At 38.8% G+C, this 17,701-nt stretch overlaps 1 protein-coding gene across 2 annotated transcripts in view; it reads left to right on the top strand.

Moving 5' to 3' along the window:
• The window catches only part of DRC8 (dynein regulatory complex subunit 8), a 74,229-nt gene that overhangs the window by 16,851 nt on the left and 39,677 nt on the right, over positions 1 to 17,701 (top strand). For both annotated transcript variants that reach the window (XM_090263439.1, XM_090263438.1), the window contains exon 2: positions 17,535 to 17,619. In XM_090263439.1, the coding sequence (XP_090119565.1) occupies positions 17,535 to 17,619 (85 nt within the window). The remainder of the gene's footprint in view (positions 1 to 17,534; positions 17,620 to 17,701) is intronic.

Below are 17,701 nucleotides of genomic sequence, written 5' to 3'. Positions count from 1 at the left end.
TTTGGTTATGACAGCTCCCACTATATTTATTATTGATTTCTTCTTTTGAAATTAAATATAACTTTTATTTCTATAGTTTGATTTTAACTTGGTATAATAGCTTTTTTTAGCCTTAGCATTTCCATTGCTAAGAAACAAATATGTCCAATTGCTGGCTTCGGTAATAACTTAATATGGAATTAAAGAGAAAAAAGAATTACTATATAATGAAATAACTTGCCTCTGTGACTTCACCAATTAAAAAGGCATCTTATTATTTTAGTGATATGTTAATTTACTTATATTTATTCCTTTAAAAATATTAAATATATAGGGGTGACATTCGTTAATTAAATTGTATAGGTTTCAAGTGTACAGTTCTATGATACATCATCTGTGTATTGCATTCTGTGTTCACCACCCAAAGTCAAAGTCAAAGTCAAATCTCCCATGTATTGACCCCCTTTACCCTTTACTAACCCCCACTCTCCTTTCCCTCTGGTAACCACCGTACTGTTGTGTGTGTCTATGAGTTTTTGTTTGTCTTGTTTTTCATTTGTTGCTTTCAGTTTTATATTCCATATATGAGTGAAATCATATGGTTCTTGACTTTTTCTGTCTGACTTATTTCACTTAGCGTGATATTCTCAAGCTCTTTGTTGTCGCATGTGGCAGTATTTCATCTTTTGTTCAGTCTGAATAGTATTCCTTTGTTTATATGTACCACGTCTTCCTTATCCAGCCATCTATTGAGGGACACTTTGCTTGTCTCCATGTCTTGGCCACTGTGCATAATGCTGCAGTGAACACAGTGGTGCTTATATCTTTGTGAATAAATGTTTTCAAATTTGGGGGGTAGATACCCAGAAGAGGGGTTGCTAGGTCCTGTGGTAACTCTATTCTTTCTTTTTCGAGTTACCTCCATGCTGTTTTCCATAGTGGCTGTACTGGTTTACATTCTCACCAGCAGTGAATGAGGGGTCCTTTTTTCTCCACAGCCTCTCCAACACTTGTTATCACTTGTCTTGTTGATGACAGCCATTCTGATATCCCATTGTAGCTTTGATTTGCATTTCTCTACTACCCAGTGAAGCTGAGCATCTTTTCATATCTCTATTGACCATTTGTGTGACTTCTTAGGAGAAGTGTCTGTTCAGATCCTCTGCCCATTTTTTAATTGGATTTTTTTATTGTTGTTGAGTTGTATATTTTGGATATTCATCCCTTGTTGGAGCTGTTGTTTGCAAATATCTTCTCTCCCATTTGGCTAGTTGCATTTTTGTTTTGTTGACCATTTTTTTTTGGCTGTGTAGAAAGAAGCTTTTTAGTTTGATATGGTCCCATTCATTTATTTTTGCTTTTACTTCCCTTGCCCTTGGGGTCAAATTCATAAAATCCTCTCTAAGACCAAAGTCCATAAGTTAGTATCTCTGTTTTCTCCTATATAATTTATTGCTTCAGGTCTTATATTTAGATCTTTGATTCATTTTGAGTTAATTTTTATATATTGGGATATATATTTATTTTATAATAAGCAACTCTGCTGCATGTGTTGTCACAATAGAGTAGGAACAACTAGAAGAATGCAAAGAATATACTTTTAAATGAATGTTAAATGTAAACTTTTACTTAATATTTTAAGAAAGATGATTTATATATATCTAACCTGATATAAGAATTATAGTAATTACCAGTTCAAAAAATATTAGTGAAATGCCAACAGATTCTAGTAAGTTTTGCGACCTCCGGAAAGCTAACGCTAATAATCCTGAGTGTGAAATTAGATTTTCCCTCTTTTCTCTTTCCATGTTTCATGTGAATGAGTAATAGAAACCTTAATTTCTCTCAAAATTATATCAAAATCTATATAACTTACTTTCCTGAGATACTAATTAACTTCCATGGTTTAGAAAAATGGGTAACCATAATGGGTAAACTTATTAAATATTACTCTAATTCAGGTAGTACTTTCAAAACAACCTTGTGAGATATATATTCTTGATACAGTCTTTTTTATTCTTGTTCAAGATATTCTTGATATTGTCCTTTTATTAGTTCTGTAACCTAACTTGTCCAAAAGGTGACAGAGCTAATATATGGTGGAACTGATCTTTAAACCCAGTCTGTCTCTAGAGTTTGTTATCTTAACCGTTACACTGTGCTGCACCTTACAAACTGTGGCAAAATTTGTTCAAAGTAAGATGTTAATAAAATAATTTTTGAATTAACTAAAGCCCATACTTTATTCAGGTATTTAAAATTTTTATCAAATGTTGCTTTTCTGTTCCAGGACCCCTTTGGGACAGCACATTGCACTTAGTTGTCATGTCTCCTTAAGCTCCTCTTGGCTGTGACAGTTTCTCAAACTTTCTCATTTTTGATGACCACTTTGACAGTTTTGGGGATTATCAGTCAGCTCTTTTGTAGAATTCCCTCTACTGGAATTTGTGTGATGTTTCTCTCATGATTTAATTGGGGTTATGGGGTTTGGAGAGGAAGACCACAGGGGTAAAATGCTATTCACATCATATCAAGGTTACATCCTATCAACATAATTTATATCCTTGTTGATGTTTACCCAGGTCACCTGGCCGGTAGTGTTTGTCAGGTTTATCCACCATTAAGTTCCTCTTTTTCTCCTCTTTCCCCACTCTTTTTCCATACTGTACTCTCCGGAAGGAAGTCTCTATGTAGAGCCCACGCATGAAGAGTGGAGAGTTATGCTCTGCCTTCTGAGGGTAGAGAACCTACATAAGTTCTATATTTGGAATTCTTCTGCACAGGAGATTTGTTTCCTGTCGCCTATTTATTTGTTTACTCAGTCATTCCTTTATGTCAGGATAGACTCATGGATATTTATTGTATCTTTAGGGCTTATAATTCACTACTGCTTCATTTTGCTGTTCAGCTTGTTCCGGCTCTAGCCATTGGGAGCCCTTTCAGTTGGGTTTGTGCCCATTTGATGTGGCCCCATCAATGTGTGGTGTTTGATGGTTTGTTCTTTAAAACCTTCCTTTCTGGCAGTCCTTTGTATTCTTGAGAGCTTGTTCACTGTGCGATGACTTTATGATAATCCCTTTATATACATCATTACATTTAATCTTTATAACAACTTTATGAGTTATTACTCTCACTTTACAGATGAAGAAATAGGCCAGGAGGGGGCAGGGCCTATTTGGTCAAATATATAGTTAGCATTAGGCAGGATCTCTTTGGTCAGGTATTACCTGCAATTTTAAACTTTTATATCAACACTACAAATTTCTAACAAAACCACACAAACATATTGACATTTATTTAAAATCAGAAAACAAATATTTGTAAGGAAACTTGAGCCTTTTAAAAAAGAGATTTTTTTTTTCTGGTTTTCACAGTGTTGAAAGCAAAGAAAGGTGTGAAAATGGACTTTCTGGATTGATTAACTCAAGACGAGATCAGTTAGATTTTAGAGAAGTTCTTTCACATCTTGTGACTGTGAGTTTTTTAAACCATAAAAGCACAGAGATAGGAATAGCTGATCGGGAGTTGAAAACCGCAATATGACAGACATCTTTATATAGACCTGCCTATGATTGCATTCTGTTTTTAGGCTTGAACATTTTTTCATCAAAGAAAACTTTCCTTAAAATGTCTGAAGGCTGTTTACAGTAAAATAGCATGTAAAAAACTATGATAAGTCAGAAACCTACCAAGCTCATTTGAAAGCTAAGGTGGACCGCATTTCCCTCAAAGTGTAGACACCAGCAGTGAAACACAACTAAATATATGTTTTGTGAGGGAAAGGTCTTTGTAAAATAATACTTCCAAAATAACTGTTAAAACCTTGAATTCTTTATACAATTCAGAAAGTGACACATCCAGATGAGAGAAGGCAGGGAAAGGAAAACTAATCTGATTTAGCAAAATGTATTAAACAACTGAGATCACAGAGATAAAGGAATGAATTTGACATAGTCTCTGCCTCAGATAACTATTGTTTTGAAACCATTTATGCCCAAACCTAGCAGTTTAAAACAACAAAACACTTATTATGTCACACGATTTCCAGATGTAGCTTTAATGGGTGATTCTGACCCAGAGTCTCACAAATCTGGGCTCACCCACATGGCTGTTAGCAGGAGGCCTCAGTTCCTTACTGGTTGTTGATTGGAGGCCTCAGTTCCCTTCTTGCATTTTTTTTTTTTTTAAAGAGAGAGAGAGGAACAAAGAAAAACATTGGTTTGTTGTTTCACTGATTTCTGCATTCATTGGTTGATTCTCATACGTGCCCTGACGGGGGGTCAAACCCACAACCTTGGCATATTGGGATAATGCTCTAACCAACTAACCTACCTTGCCAGGGCTTGGGGGCCTCCGTTTCTGGATACCTGGATTCTCCATGGGCCATTTGAATGTCCTTATAACATGGCACCTGGCATTCCCCAGAGCGAGTCATTCAAAAACCAGATAGAGAAACAGAGATCAAGACTGAAGTCACAATACCTTGTATAACCTAATTTCAGAAATGATATGCTATTTTTTTGCCAATGTCTATTAATGACATAAACTAACACTAGTCTAATCTCGGATGTGACTATACAATGGTGTAGATACTAGGAGGTGGGGGTCACGGGCACCACCTTGTAGCTGACTCCCACAGCTTTCCCTCTGCTCTCAATGCTTTGCATCTCTCCCACATGTAGAATACACTTACCCTTTCCCAAGGCCACTAAAGCCTCATTCCGTTATGGCATCAGCTAAGAGTCCAGAATGTCATCTAAATCAAGCACAGGTGTGGATGAGTTTCCTTGGCAGTAGTTACTTAAGTACAGCTCCTTGAGTATGGTTTCCCTCAGTCTGGAGACCTGTGAACCAAAGAGACAAATTACTTGCCACCCAACATGCAGTGGTGGGAAAAATAAAGTATAACCTCCATACACACTTCTATTAAAAAGGGGGGGAAATAGAAGGCACATGGAGTCACTGGTCCATAAAATCCAGTTGGGCATATTAGAAGGCTCTTGATTAGGACTTGGCCCTACTGTCCTGAAATGATTCTAGGTGACTTTTAGCTCTACCCTCTGTGACACCCTCCTTTTTATAAGAGATAGTACATGTGTTCAGCTAAGCAGTTTTCTAAACCTGTTTACTACCATTAGAATTTTTGGGAGTCCAGTTGTGTGCGTGTGTATTTTATTTTGTACTATCTTTATCCTCTTTCAGTCCATGCTGGAGGTGCAAATATAATTCTCTTAAAATGTCCATGGGTCTCCTATGAATCTTACTGTCTATTAAGCAAAAGCCACATATACAGATTTATTTGCGATAAGCCTTTGTCTACTTTGAGCTTCTGCTGAGACAGCTGAGAGGCATTAGACTTCTTTTGAAGCCCTATTGTTTGATTAAAAGGATCTCTGAGACATACCCTTAAACTCCTAAGAGGTTCTTTTGCTAGTTTGAGTGGTGCCCTGAGACACCGTAACTGACCTTTCTAAGGTCTTAACAAAGGATTTTACAGCTCTATCCTTTGTACTTTGTTTCCTGTTTAGACTGTGTTTTCCTGCCAGTGCCCCAAATTTGATTTTTGCCCAGAAGCTATTTCTTATCTTGGCATCTGTTGCCACCTGGAGAAAAAGAGAATTTCAAAACTACAATTTCTGGCTTAAAAAACACACATGTTCTTTCCTTTAGGCTATCTTTCTCCTCCTTTATTATATGCAGCTAGAAGGAATTAAGGTGCACCTTTAATAGTTATCTTAGACATTCTTTACCTAGACTATTTAACTCATCAGCAATGTTTTATACTTTCCATGTTAATAGCTTTTTTTTTTTTTTTTTTTGGCTTTTCGTAAAAAGGATCCCCCTTCACAGTTTGCAATGTAATTTTTCTTCACTTTCCTTGACACTCTAGCCTGCAGCCTACTCAAAGGCCAGCACTTCCTGACTCTAAACCCTCTCCCACAGTTTTAGGCATTTGTTACGGCAGCATCTCACTTTCCGGTAATTATATTCTGTGTTATCTATTATTACTATTACCTAAGCGGTATACTGTTACTTTTACTGTATTATATTGGTCATACCATCAGCCCTGCTATAAATGTCAAAGGGGACCAAAATATGTGTGAGAACCAAGAGGAATCATTGGGAGCCATCTGGAGGTTGTTGGCCATGTTCCTGCCTTTAAGAATTCAGTAGTCTAGCGAGCATCTGTTAGTGCCTGCAGGTTGAGGTGCTGTGTTAGACTGCCCCATGTGTTCACTTGGTGTTTACAGTTCTGAAAGGAGCTGCTACCCCAGTTAAAGCTCAAAGAGGTCAAGCAACTTGTCAAGAATTCACCAGAGAACCCAGATTTGAATCTAAGTTTGGGAAAAGTAAGACTTAGGAGCCCAGGCCTTAGGTAAAAGAGTGGAAAAATAATCTATCGGATCATTGCCTTTGTATTTAAATATGAATTTCCTTCGGTATACTTATGTTCAGCTCTTTGACGTCTGGTTCATATGTGAACATCTCCGGTCGTTGTATTTTCCTGTATTCCCTTCTTTACATAGCTCTGCCCATCTTTATCTCGTCCTTTCTCTTCCTGCGACTGACAGCCTTCTCACTGCTTTGTATGGAGTTCTTTGGTGCCTGAGACCTACTCGAATGTAAATACACTTTACAGATACTCTTTTTGTAGAACATCCCTCTCATCTCTTCTTCTTCACTTAACCTCAGCTTTCTCTCTGGCATACCACTTCCGCTGGTGCCAGTTTGAGTAAGGGCAGTTCATTTTCCCATGTCTTTTTGCCTTCAAGTAGCAAGGTGAGTCAGCCCACCTCTAGTTCCAAATTATTGCTCTTTCATTCTTATAAAAAAAACTCTTCCTTTGAAATTTGTTCCTCTTATTCCCCGTTTCTTTATCACTGTCTCCCTTTTGCTTACTCATTGCTGATCAGCACTGTTGGCACTTCTTTATCAGTTTTCTGTCCTTTCTAAATTACACCATCATTCAGGATGACTCAGTGACTAGGTGGCCACTCATTCAACATGCTAGTTCTATAATTCTTTATTGTTTTCAACTTCAGTGACCTTCATTTCTATTCTTACCCTCATGGCTACATCCTGTGAGACACTTTGAAATCTTTCCTCTTTTATCTATCGACTGACGAATGTCTCCCAGATTTCCAGCGGTGCTCTGCTTCCCTACATATATAATACCTGCTGTTGGGTCCTCTCAAGACCTCTAGTTTCTTTGATCCTTCTCTCCTATCCTTTCCCCTCTCCCAATTTATCAATCACATAAAACAGATCCTGGATAACATAAGTAGAAAAGGATTTGTTAGAAGATTGCAGGGAGCTCACGAAATCAACAGGGGATCTGGGGAATGAGCCTGGACAGCAGCCTGCACTACAGCTGAGATCACACCACGAGGACAGTCTGGTTAACTTTTCGCTGCAGGCACTACTGCCCTTGGACCACTGCTACTACGTTCTTGCTGTATTACTTTTGCCATCCCCATATGTAATTTAAAAATTGCCTCTCATTTTTGTATTAGGTTCTTAAAATTGAAAATCCTGCACAAGAATATTTGATTGGCTGTTCCTTTACTACCAGAAGACTGGGAGAGGGAAGATCCAGCCTCTGGCTTACTTAGGGAGATGACATTGTACTCTGCAATTACGCACAGCAGGAGTTCCCTCAAAATAGGGGGGTTTTTGGATCCTGATTGCCCAAAACAAACAATTTTTTTTAAAGCCCCAAAAACGAAGAAGGAAAAGGAGAGGAAGAAAAAGAGGAAAAAGGAAAGCCAAAGGAGAAGGAGGTAGAGGAGGAGGTGAAGGAGGAAGAAGAGGAAGGGGAGGAGACAGAGGCATCCGTGAATCTCTCCTTTGGCCTCCTGCTGGCTTGGGGATGGTGGTGGTGGTGGTGGTGACTCTGTTTAAAGTTGTCTGATCCAGTTTCATGCTCCTTCTCCTCGGTAGATGGTTGTGCTTCGTACTCCTTAAAAATGGTAAATGTTAGTCCTGAACTCCCTTAACTTGTGGCCTCTACCTTTAAACATACTTGCATCAATACTCTCCTCTCCTACCTTCCTTTAGTTATGTTAGTAGAAGAGCTATTCCTTCTCTCGTTCAAGGCTACTTTTCTCATTTGTATTCATGCGCTCATCCACTTTTGTCTTCTCCAGGACTTTCCTTCATTAATTAAGCCTTTCATCTCTTTAGTTAAGATTATTTATTAATATCCCTTTGATGCAGACATTGTTCAATGCCAGGGATATAAAAATGAACTCGATGTAGATTTGAAGGACTTAGTATTTAGTGGGGAAAAACAAGCACAAATAATTGACTACAGTGCAATGACTTGATCTCATTCAAAATTATTTGTGTAATTTTAAAAATACTTTACTTTCCATTAGAATGCCAGCCCATCAGCTTTGTTCTCTGCTGTGTCTTCAGTGTCTAGTACATCATAGGCGTTCAATAAATATTATTGCATGAATGAAGAGAGGGAAACGCAGGATGTGGGCCCAGCCTAGAGAAGGAGAGAAGGAAGATTGGGATGTGTATAGGTGGAGGCTTGGTGGACGAGACCACAGGAGCAGCATCTTAATGGTTTAGAAGTCAGCAGGAAAAAAATGAGGGGAGGGTGCCAGCTTCAGAGAGGAGCATGAACAAAGGCGGGGAACGGGGGTGCGAGTGTGGATGGCTTGAGCAGTTAAAATAGAGTTATTAACAGTTAACACGGAATGGTTACGTACATGGTTAACATCCCTACACACACGTTTAAGTGTTTTATATACACCTTCTCACTTAATACAGTGTTCAGTGAGCAAGGTACTATTCCCATTTTAGAAAAGTATCTTTGGTCCTTGGGGAAATGAAATCATTTTCCCAAGCCCGTTTAGTCTATAAAGGTTAGGGCAGGGACTTGGTTTGGGTTGTTTCTGACTACAAAGCCTGATGTTCTTTAAAACTACCCTGTTGTATTCATGTAGTGATTCCCAAAATTGGCCGCTCATCAAATCCCCTGAGGTACATTATGTTGTAAAAATACAGATTCCTGGCCCTCTCCAGGACACTGAATCAGAGCTTTTATATTTCTATTTTTCACAAGCTCTTGGGCGATTCTCTCACGTCTGAGAATCACTGCGTATGGGTTAGCAGCAAGGCAGGGCTCTGACCAGGCCAAGGGGCTCTGCCTGTGTGTTGTGTTGCTAAGGACCTTTCACTTTATCCTGATGTGATGGGGAGTTTCTGAAGGGTCCAAGCTGGAAATTGGTGTAATCAGGTGTGCGTTTTTATCCATACTGCCTCGGGAACAATGTGAAGGATGAAGTTGCGGGTACGAGAATGCAGACGATAAGAATTTATATTTGCAGGTTTCTGTCTTGATTGATTTCTTTCTTTTTGCCCTTAAACAGTCTCAATTTTCTAAAAATTTTTCTTAGTCCAATCAAACTTTCAACTGTTTTGCCTTCTTTTCCTTCCTAAATTATTAAAAGAAACGGCTATAGTAGTCCCCCTTTCCCTGTGGGGGATAGCTTCCAAGACCTCCAGTAGATGTCTCAAACCATGGCTATTACCAAATACATACATGTGTGTGTGTGTGTGTGTGTGTGTGTGTATACTATATATTCTGTTTTTTCTTATACATACATACCTATGGTAAAGTTTAATGCCTTTTCTGCCTTAACTAAGCACTTACACTGTGGCCATGACTTTTGCACTTTGAGGTGCAACAGCAATACTAGCACAGACTTCATCCTTTTCACAATTTAATGGATAGAAGATTGGTTCTTACTGTAGAGCCTAGCGACCTTAGCACACGACTTCTTTCTTTCTTTATTGAGTCCAGCACTTCCACCTTGTCACTGAAAGGAAGCAGTGTATGGCCTCTCTGTGGCATGTCCGAGTGGCCAACACCCGTACTCTTGCACGTGGAGGCCGTTAGTAAGACAAATAAGGGCGGTTTGAACACAAGCAGCTTGGCAGCGTATCTGATAACCAGGACGGCTGCTAACGACGAACAGGCGGGAAGCTGGAGATGCTGGACAAAGGGCCCATCTGTGTCCTGGGTGGGAGGAAGCGGGGCAGCGAGAGATGTCATCATGCTTTTCACAACAGTGGCCAGCTTAAACCTGTGAATTGTTTATTGCTGGAATTTTTTCACTTCATATGTTTGCATGCAGTTGACTGTGTGTAAGTGAAACCGTGGAAAGCAAAACCGTGGATAAGGCGGCCTACTATATAGTCAGTGCCAGGTTTCAATCAGTTCAGGAAATATTACTTCTCATTTTCTTCGTTACTGCTTCACCCTTAACAATCCAGCTTTCACCTCATTACCCTGTGTCATCTCCAGGTCGTCTTTCATTCAAGAAGTATCTATTGAATGTTATTTGCAAGCATGGCCATTTCTCAGATTTTGGTTTGACAAGTTAACATCTGGGATCTAAGAATGGTATCTAAAGGAATAAAGAAAATCAGTCAGTGGTGGAGAAATCAGTCAGCAAAGTCTCGAGGTACTAGCCTGTTTTAGAACTGGTGGCATAGCCCTGGCCTGGTGGCTTAGTTGGTTGGAGAGTTGTCCCGTACACCAAAAGGTTGCGGGTTCAATCCCTTGTTGGGTCGTGAATGGGCAGCAACTAAATGATGTTACTCACAGCGATGTCTCTCCCCCTCTCTCCGTCCCTTTGCCTCTCTCTGTCATCAGTGACCATGTCCTTGGGTGAGGATTAAAAAAAGAAAAACTGGTGGCATAAGGAGGTGGCAATTATAAACCAAAGGACCCCCCATCTGAAGATGGATGAAGGAGGGGTCTGATGGAAAATGTGTTTGCTTTTGCAGAGTCTGAGTCTGAGGGAGGTGAGAGGCGTAGTAGAAAGAGGGGATTGTCACTTCGGTGAGGAAGGGCTGAAAGACAGCCAAATGGATCTGGTGCTCACAACATGAAGCGGTAAGACTACTGGAGTGCAGAATTTATGCATTAAATTCATGAAATGATTTTGTAATAACTTGTATATTCTTATTTAAATCTTAAAAACAAATTCTTCTGCTAAAGGAATGGTAAGTATATCGTGAGGATTTTAGTTTATTATGATATATTAATGTTTAAAATTACACAAAGATTCAATTTGATTCTTTGGTTTGGGTCATTATCATATGAAAATCTCTCAGATGGTTGTATTTTACTAGAATAAAAAAAAATATATATTTTATATACTCCCCCCATTTTTACGTTTTCTATTCAAGCTTTATGTCCCTCGTTTTGGTTCTTCTGTTCATTCTATTTTTCTTCCTTTCTTTCTTTCTTTCTTTCTTTCTTTCTTTCTTTCTTTCTTTCTTTCTTTCTTTCTTTCTTTCTTCTTTCTTCTTTCTTTCTCTCTCTCTCTCTCTTTTTCTTTCTCTTTTTCGCTTTATTCCCCACTAAGTTGTCTCTATAAAGAGTGAAAATCAACCTAATTCTGTTCATTAAGGTTTTGGGTCAATTTTTACTGTTTTTTTGTTTTTTTTTTGCTTTTTATTGTTATTGTTATGAAATGTTCCCTGAAAGTGGGTAAGCAGAAATGTAATAAAATAAGACTTGCTTGCAAACCTTCATGTCTGGTTAGAACTCTTACTTTGGTGTTATTGCATGACCTATAATTTTTAAGACCCTAAGGTAGGGACGTATTGGAAATAGTCTATAAAACTGGCCATAGTTGGAGCAATTATTTTCCATAGGAAACAAAAATTTAGGATCCCTGTGTCCTATTTTATTGTGTGCCATATATTTAATGTAAAATGAGGCAGTTCTTTTGTCTTTTTTTATTACTACTGCAGATACAAGTAATATGAAACTTATAAATATTTCAAAGATTCAAAGCTTTTTAATGAAGAATTATAGATATATCAATCTTGAAAGTCAAGTCAGCTATATCTGTTTTATTCATAATCTAAACAATTTTTAAAAAGCAATGAGAAGCAGAGTAATGTAGTTTAAAGGAAAAGAATCTTTGAAGCCATACAGACTTGGGCTTGAAATCTTTAATTTGCCATTTACTAGTTATTTGTTCTCAGTCACTTATTTAACTTTCGGGGCTTCAATAAGGATAGGATATTAATGCCTAATCCAGATAATTTTTGTGAGAAATAATAAGAGCAATTCACATCTAATGAGTACTCCTGTGTGCCAGGGTGTCTACACACATTGTTCACTTTAATCCTCACAGCGGCCTTGGAAGGTAGCTATTATTATTGTCATCATCATCATCATCATCATCATCATCATCCCAACTTTAGAGGAAACTGAGTCTTAGGAGATTTGGTAATTTGCTGAATTTAGTAAGAGCTTTGGGATCAAGCCGATTTTGCTTGACTCCAGAACTTTAGCTTTTAAATATTCAATAGAATCATGTATGTAAAACATTTAACCTGGCATACAAGTATAGTACATGCATAAAATTTCTTTGTTCAAACCTGTTCCCCACACCCATCATGGAAATGGAGCTAATCTGCCTATCTTTTACATTTTAGGGTACAATGTAAAGGCGATCTCCAAACAAATTCCTAATTTAACATAATAAAAGTAACTCATGTTTTTTAGTGCTTTCTGTGTGCCACGCACTTTCCACATGATATTTAATGCCCACAATGGCCCTAAGGGGTAGGATCGGGGACCGTGGCACAGAGAGGTTAAGTACCTTCCACAGTGAGTCCAGAGCAAGTGGATTACATTATTTACAAGTGCTTTGAAGGGCACAGTGCCTAGTGTACAGCTGATGCTCAGCAAATATTTGTTAATTGAGTAAATCAATGACTAAACTCACGAATGAAGCAGACGAGGCCTCTGCTTTGCTGTCCTCACCCCAGGCCTTCAGGTAGGAACACACTTATTTTGCTACCACCGTCTGAAATTGTCCGAACTGTTTCGTCGCTATCATCATCTGCATTCTGTCCAGTCAAGAGTCATGTAATTGCTGTGTTTAAGGTCTCCAGTGTGGCTAAACATGGCGCTGTGCGTCTGCTACTCCAGAGCTTGGAAGAACGAGGCAGAGTGTGCAATGCTTATCATTTATCATCTATATGGTTTATTTATTCATTTATTTATTTTTCATTTTTCAATTGAATTTATTGGGGTTACATTGGTTAATAATATCATGTAGGTTTCAGGTGTATAGTTCTATAACACATCATCTGTATATTGTATTGCATGTTCCCCACCCAAAGTCAAGTCCCCTTACTCCACCATTGTCCCTCCTTTACTCTCCCACCCGCCCCCACCCGCTCTTTCTCTCTGGTAATCACCAAGCTGTTGTTTGTGCCTATGAGTTTTTTTTTTCTTAATCCCTCCTCCCCTCTGACAGTTATGAGACTGTTTCTATTTTGTTTATTTTGTTCATTAGATTCCACATATAAGTAAAGTCATATGGTGTTTGTCTTTCTCTGCATGTAGCGTGATGCCCTCTCAAGTTTTGCTGAGCACTCGATACCCACCATAGGTTTGCTTTAGGCTAACGGCCTGGGGACACAGCGCTGATGAGAAGAGAGGAGCCCTCTGACTGCTAAATGTGCGGTCTGACGGGGTGGTGGGGGGACCGCCCAGCAATGACACGTTATGGGAAGCAGAGATGCCGCGGGGATGCATCCATCATCTTCTCCGGGTCACTGTGGATCTCCTGACGATCTGTTGCCCCCTGTTGAGCTCCCTTATAGCCGCAAGAGTGATCGTCCTTGATGATAAATCTAACCAGATAGATACCCCTACTTTATAAATCTTTCCTGGCTATCTGTTGCCCTTAGGATGAAATCCCAATTCCTGTAATGTCTTACAAAAGCAGACCCTTAATGATCTCCAGACTGTCCCCACCTCGCGCGCTCCCACAGCTACTTCCCATTATAAGGAAGTGAAGGAGCAAAAACTTGAACTTTTCCTCATGTTTTTTAGTTTCTGTTTTTCTCTGAAACTGCATTGTAGTACAGTTTTGCTTTTTACTATTTTGAACTATTTTTTAAGGAAGAGAAAAAAGCGACCAAGTTAATGTAAAAGATGTTGTTTTTAAAAGCACACTTAAGAATTAGTATCAAGTAAATACCCATGAGGATGCATGGGAAAGGGAGGGCACACAATAATTGCAAAGTGTTCCTGTCTAACACAAAAAATTCTTCTCAGATTCTTATTTTATCAACGTTGATAAACCGTCAGTCAGTATACAGCATATTTTAAAATATACAAGATAGTTTGAAATAAGGCCTATATTGCGGTGGTTTTGTTATAAAAATGTGCTTGTTAACAAGTATTTCTGGTAGTATTTCACCATCTGACCATCTTGTAAAGTGCTTATTTCCATATATGGTCATTTCATTTTTGCTAATGGGAACTCTAAAAAGTAACATTTTCTAGAACACCTCCTGAACATGATATTTCTGTGAAAATAAATGTATTATTGCTGATATTTTTCACCAAGTTTGCCAAAATTGCATATACCTTATTGAAAATCTATATATTGTAGCTTTATTTAATTTTTGAGATAATATTTCTGATTTTGAATTGACTGTAACCATGGGTTAGATAGAATTACTTGGGTTATCAACCAGCCAGTTTCTCATATATGTTAAGGTTATAGTTGAAACATGTTCTGTAGCAAGAAATTGATTATTTCCAGAGCACAATTATGAATTATGGCTTTATTTACATTTCTATTAACATGACTAATCAAGAGTTAAGTTTAAATAAGACTTTTTGCCTGGTGAAGGGGAACTGAGTATGGATCTTGAAAAACGTTTTTTAAAGACCTCAGTAAACACATTTTTCGTTTGTGGTGGCCATAATCAATACAATGCTTTTTAAAAACAGAAGTGATTAGTCTTTACAGTAGAGAACAGTAAACCAAACCCTGATCCATGACCACATAAGCATGTTTCAGAGGGTTTTTTTCACTAGTTGAAAGGGCTAAATGACATCTAAATTCTCTTTCAGCTCTAAAGTCTGTGGTTTTTAATTGGTTTTTATTTCTCTACTAACCTAAATATGTCATCAGCCAAACACTTTATGGAAGTTTCTCAAAGTTTGTATAAAACCTGAATCTGTCATGAGTTAATAACTAAGAAAGACATAATGGACTACAGTTAGTACTGTTAGCAGTGACACGGCTCCAGAATGTTGCCGACGATTGGGCCTTGGTTCAACAACCTCAGTACTTGAGATCTGGCTAAGAGGGAATTCAGAGGCAAGACTCAAATACACGCAAAAGTTTATTTAGAAAGTCACAGCGGTAGAAGTGAGCCATGGAAGAAGCGAACAGACAAACATAACATAGAAAATAGAGGTGATGAACAAGCCTATGCATCATTATTCAGACTCATTTGTTATCAAAGAAATGTAGATTTAAATTGCATTTATTTATACTTGTTAAATTAGCACAAGTTGTGCACTGCCATGTTATTGATAATAAAGAAAATTAATATCAATAATTGTGATGTATTCCTTTGGTACTATTAAAAATGGAAGGTTATGCAGATTATGTTGCAACCTGGAAAAATATAACACTGGAGTGAAGTAAATAGGAGTTAAAGTTTTTATTTTTTTAAAAAAGATTTTATTTATTTTCAGAGAGAGGGGAAGGGAGGGAGAAAGAGAGGGAGAGAAACATCAATGTGTGGTTGCCTCTTGTGTGCCCCCAACTGGGAACCTGGCCCGCAACCCAGGCATGTGCCCTGAGTGGGAATCGAACTGGTAACCCTGTGGTTTGCAGGCCGGTGCTCAATCCACTGAGGCACACCAGCTGGGGCGGGAGTTACAGTTTTTAAACTAGTTAGGTGGGGTAGTGGCTGAGAAAGAGCAGATGCTTCCAGTGAGAAAAATCTGGGTTCAGTACAGCTCTGCCATTTAGTAACTCTGATCTTGGGCCAGTGTACCAACCTTCCTGAACTTCAGTGTTTTTTTTTTTTCCCCCTAAAAATGAGATACCTCTCTGGTTGTAAATATAGACACAGCATCTGACACAGAACCTGATACAGTGTTCATTCAGTGAGTTGTTGTTGATTGAATGAATGTGGTTATTAAGTGATCTGTGTAAAAGATTGTGTATGAAGAAAGATTAGAGAGGAAAATAGCACAATGACAATGTTAGGGTAAAGGGAATATGAGTTAATTGACATTTGCCCCATTTTCTACACTTTGATGGTATTATATTTATAATTAAAAGAATTATCTGAACTCATACTTAATCTTTCTCTTTTGGGTGTCCTATTATAATTACTATTTGAAAAACAAATCTTGGGACTAGATTACATTAAAAAAAAATTATTTCAAACACCTTGGAGTCAACCTCAACCCCTTTCTTTCGCTGTGCACCCTACATCAAACTTATCAGCAAGTCTTGTTGGCTCTGCCCTTGAGAATATATATCTGAAATCCTGTCACTTGTCACCACCTCCGCTGTTACCATCCTGGTTCAGGCCACCACCAGTCTCTCCCCTGGGATCCTGCAGTCGCTTCCTAGCCGGTCTCTTTGATTGCACCCTTGTTCCTTCCCAAGTATATTCTTAACCCAACAGTCCAAGTGAGCATAAGCCAGGCCGTGGCACGTCACTGCCTAGAACCCTGCAGTGGTTTCTCATCTCATCGGGAATAAGAAACGAAATCCCTCATGTCACCTGCAGAGCTCGTACAGAATCTGTCCTCCGTCCCCAGGCTTGCACCCTTCTGGCCTTATTTCTTACATTCTGCTGTTCTGTCCTCTCTGCCTAAAACCTCTTCCTGCAGATATCTAAACGGCCGGCTCTTTCCCCTCCCTCAGATATGGTCAAGCAGGCCTTCCCAAACCATCATACCTCCCTGTCCTCCTCTGACACGCCCAGCGCTCTTCATGCCCCTTCTCTGCTCGATTTTCTCCAGCACCGTTTGATTTACTCTCTATCTTTTACCGAATGTGTAGAAGCTTATGTACCTCCCGCAATAAAAAATCCCACAGAGGCAGGGATTTTTGTCTGTTTTGTTCCTTGCTATAACCTTAGCACCTAGAATAGCATCTGGCACATAGTAGGACCTCAAGAAATATTTCTTAAATAGATGACTTTTTAATTGTTTCATATGAGTAAGTCTTAGTCTCAAAATTAGTTTGAAAGCACTTTGAGGGAGTGTCTGTCACATGTTGCTTTGGTATGCTTCCCTCCCCCCCACTTCGGCCCTCCTGTAGGAAAAGCAGGGCGGGTGGGCACACAGGGGCATCGCAGTCAGCATCTGTCGCGCTGGTGTCTCTGGGCCCCTCAGGCTAGTCAGCTACTTCAGGTAGAGGGTGGGCTGCGCTGGAAATGTCCTACATCTTGATCTGGGGGGAATACACGTGTAAAAACTCGTGCAGCTGTGTATTTAAGATTAGTGCACCTTTGGTACTAAATCGTATGTGTATTGTGCCGCAGTAAAAAGGTTTAAAAGAAGTGCGTTCCATTCTTTGATATCGTCAGAGGAGGTTAAACATGCTAAATGATTCAGTAAGACGATTAGGAAAGAGTTCTGCATGTTCTTCCTTATGGAGAGTTTCTAGCTTATTGACATTTTTGTGTTGACTTCAAAATTAAAATAAAATAATTTTTATTTACTTTGTCTTTTGCAGAGATAGCAGTAGCAGAACTTCACAGAAAAATCAGAGAGGCTTTTGAAGTGTTTGATCATGAGGCGAATAATACAGTGGATGTGAGGTTTGGAAATATTTTCTTTGTTCTTACTCTAAATTACTGATGTAACTCATAAAATAGAATAGGGTTCTTTTCTTTTTCATTC

Source organism: Furipterus horrens, unplaced genomic scaffold (assembly GCF_987537825.1).
Source record: "Furipterus horrens unplaced genomic scaffold, mFurHor1.1.pri manual_scaffold_15, whole genome shotgun sequence".
Taxonomy (NCBI): domain Eukaryota; kingdom Metazoa; phylum Chordata; class Mammalia; order Chiroptera; family Furipteridae; genus Furipterus; species Furipterus horrens.
Note: the sequence above shows the minus strand (reverse complement) of the source record. Positions and strands in the feature narration are given on the sequence as shown.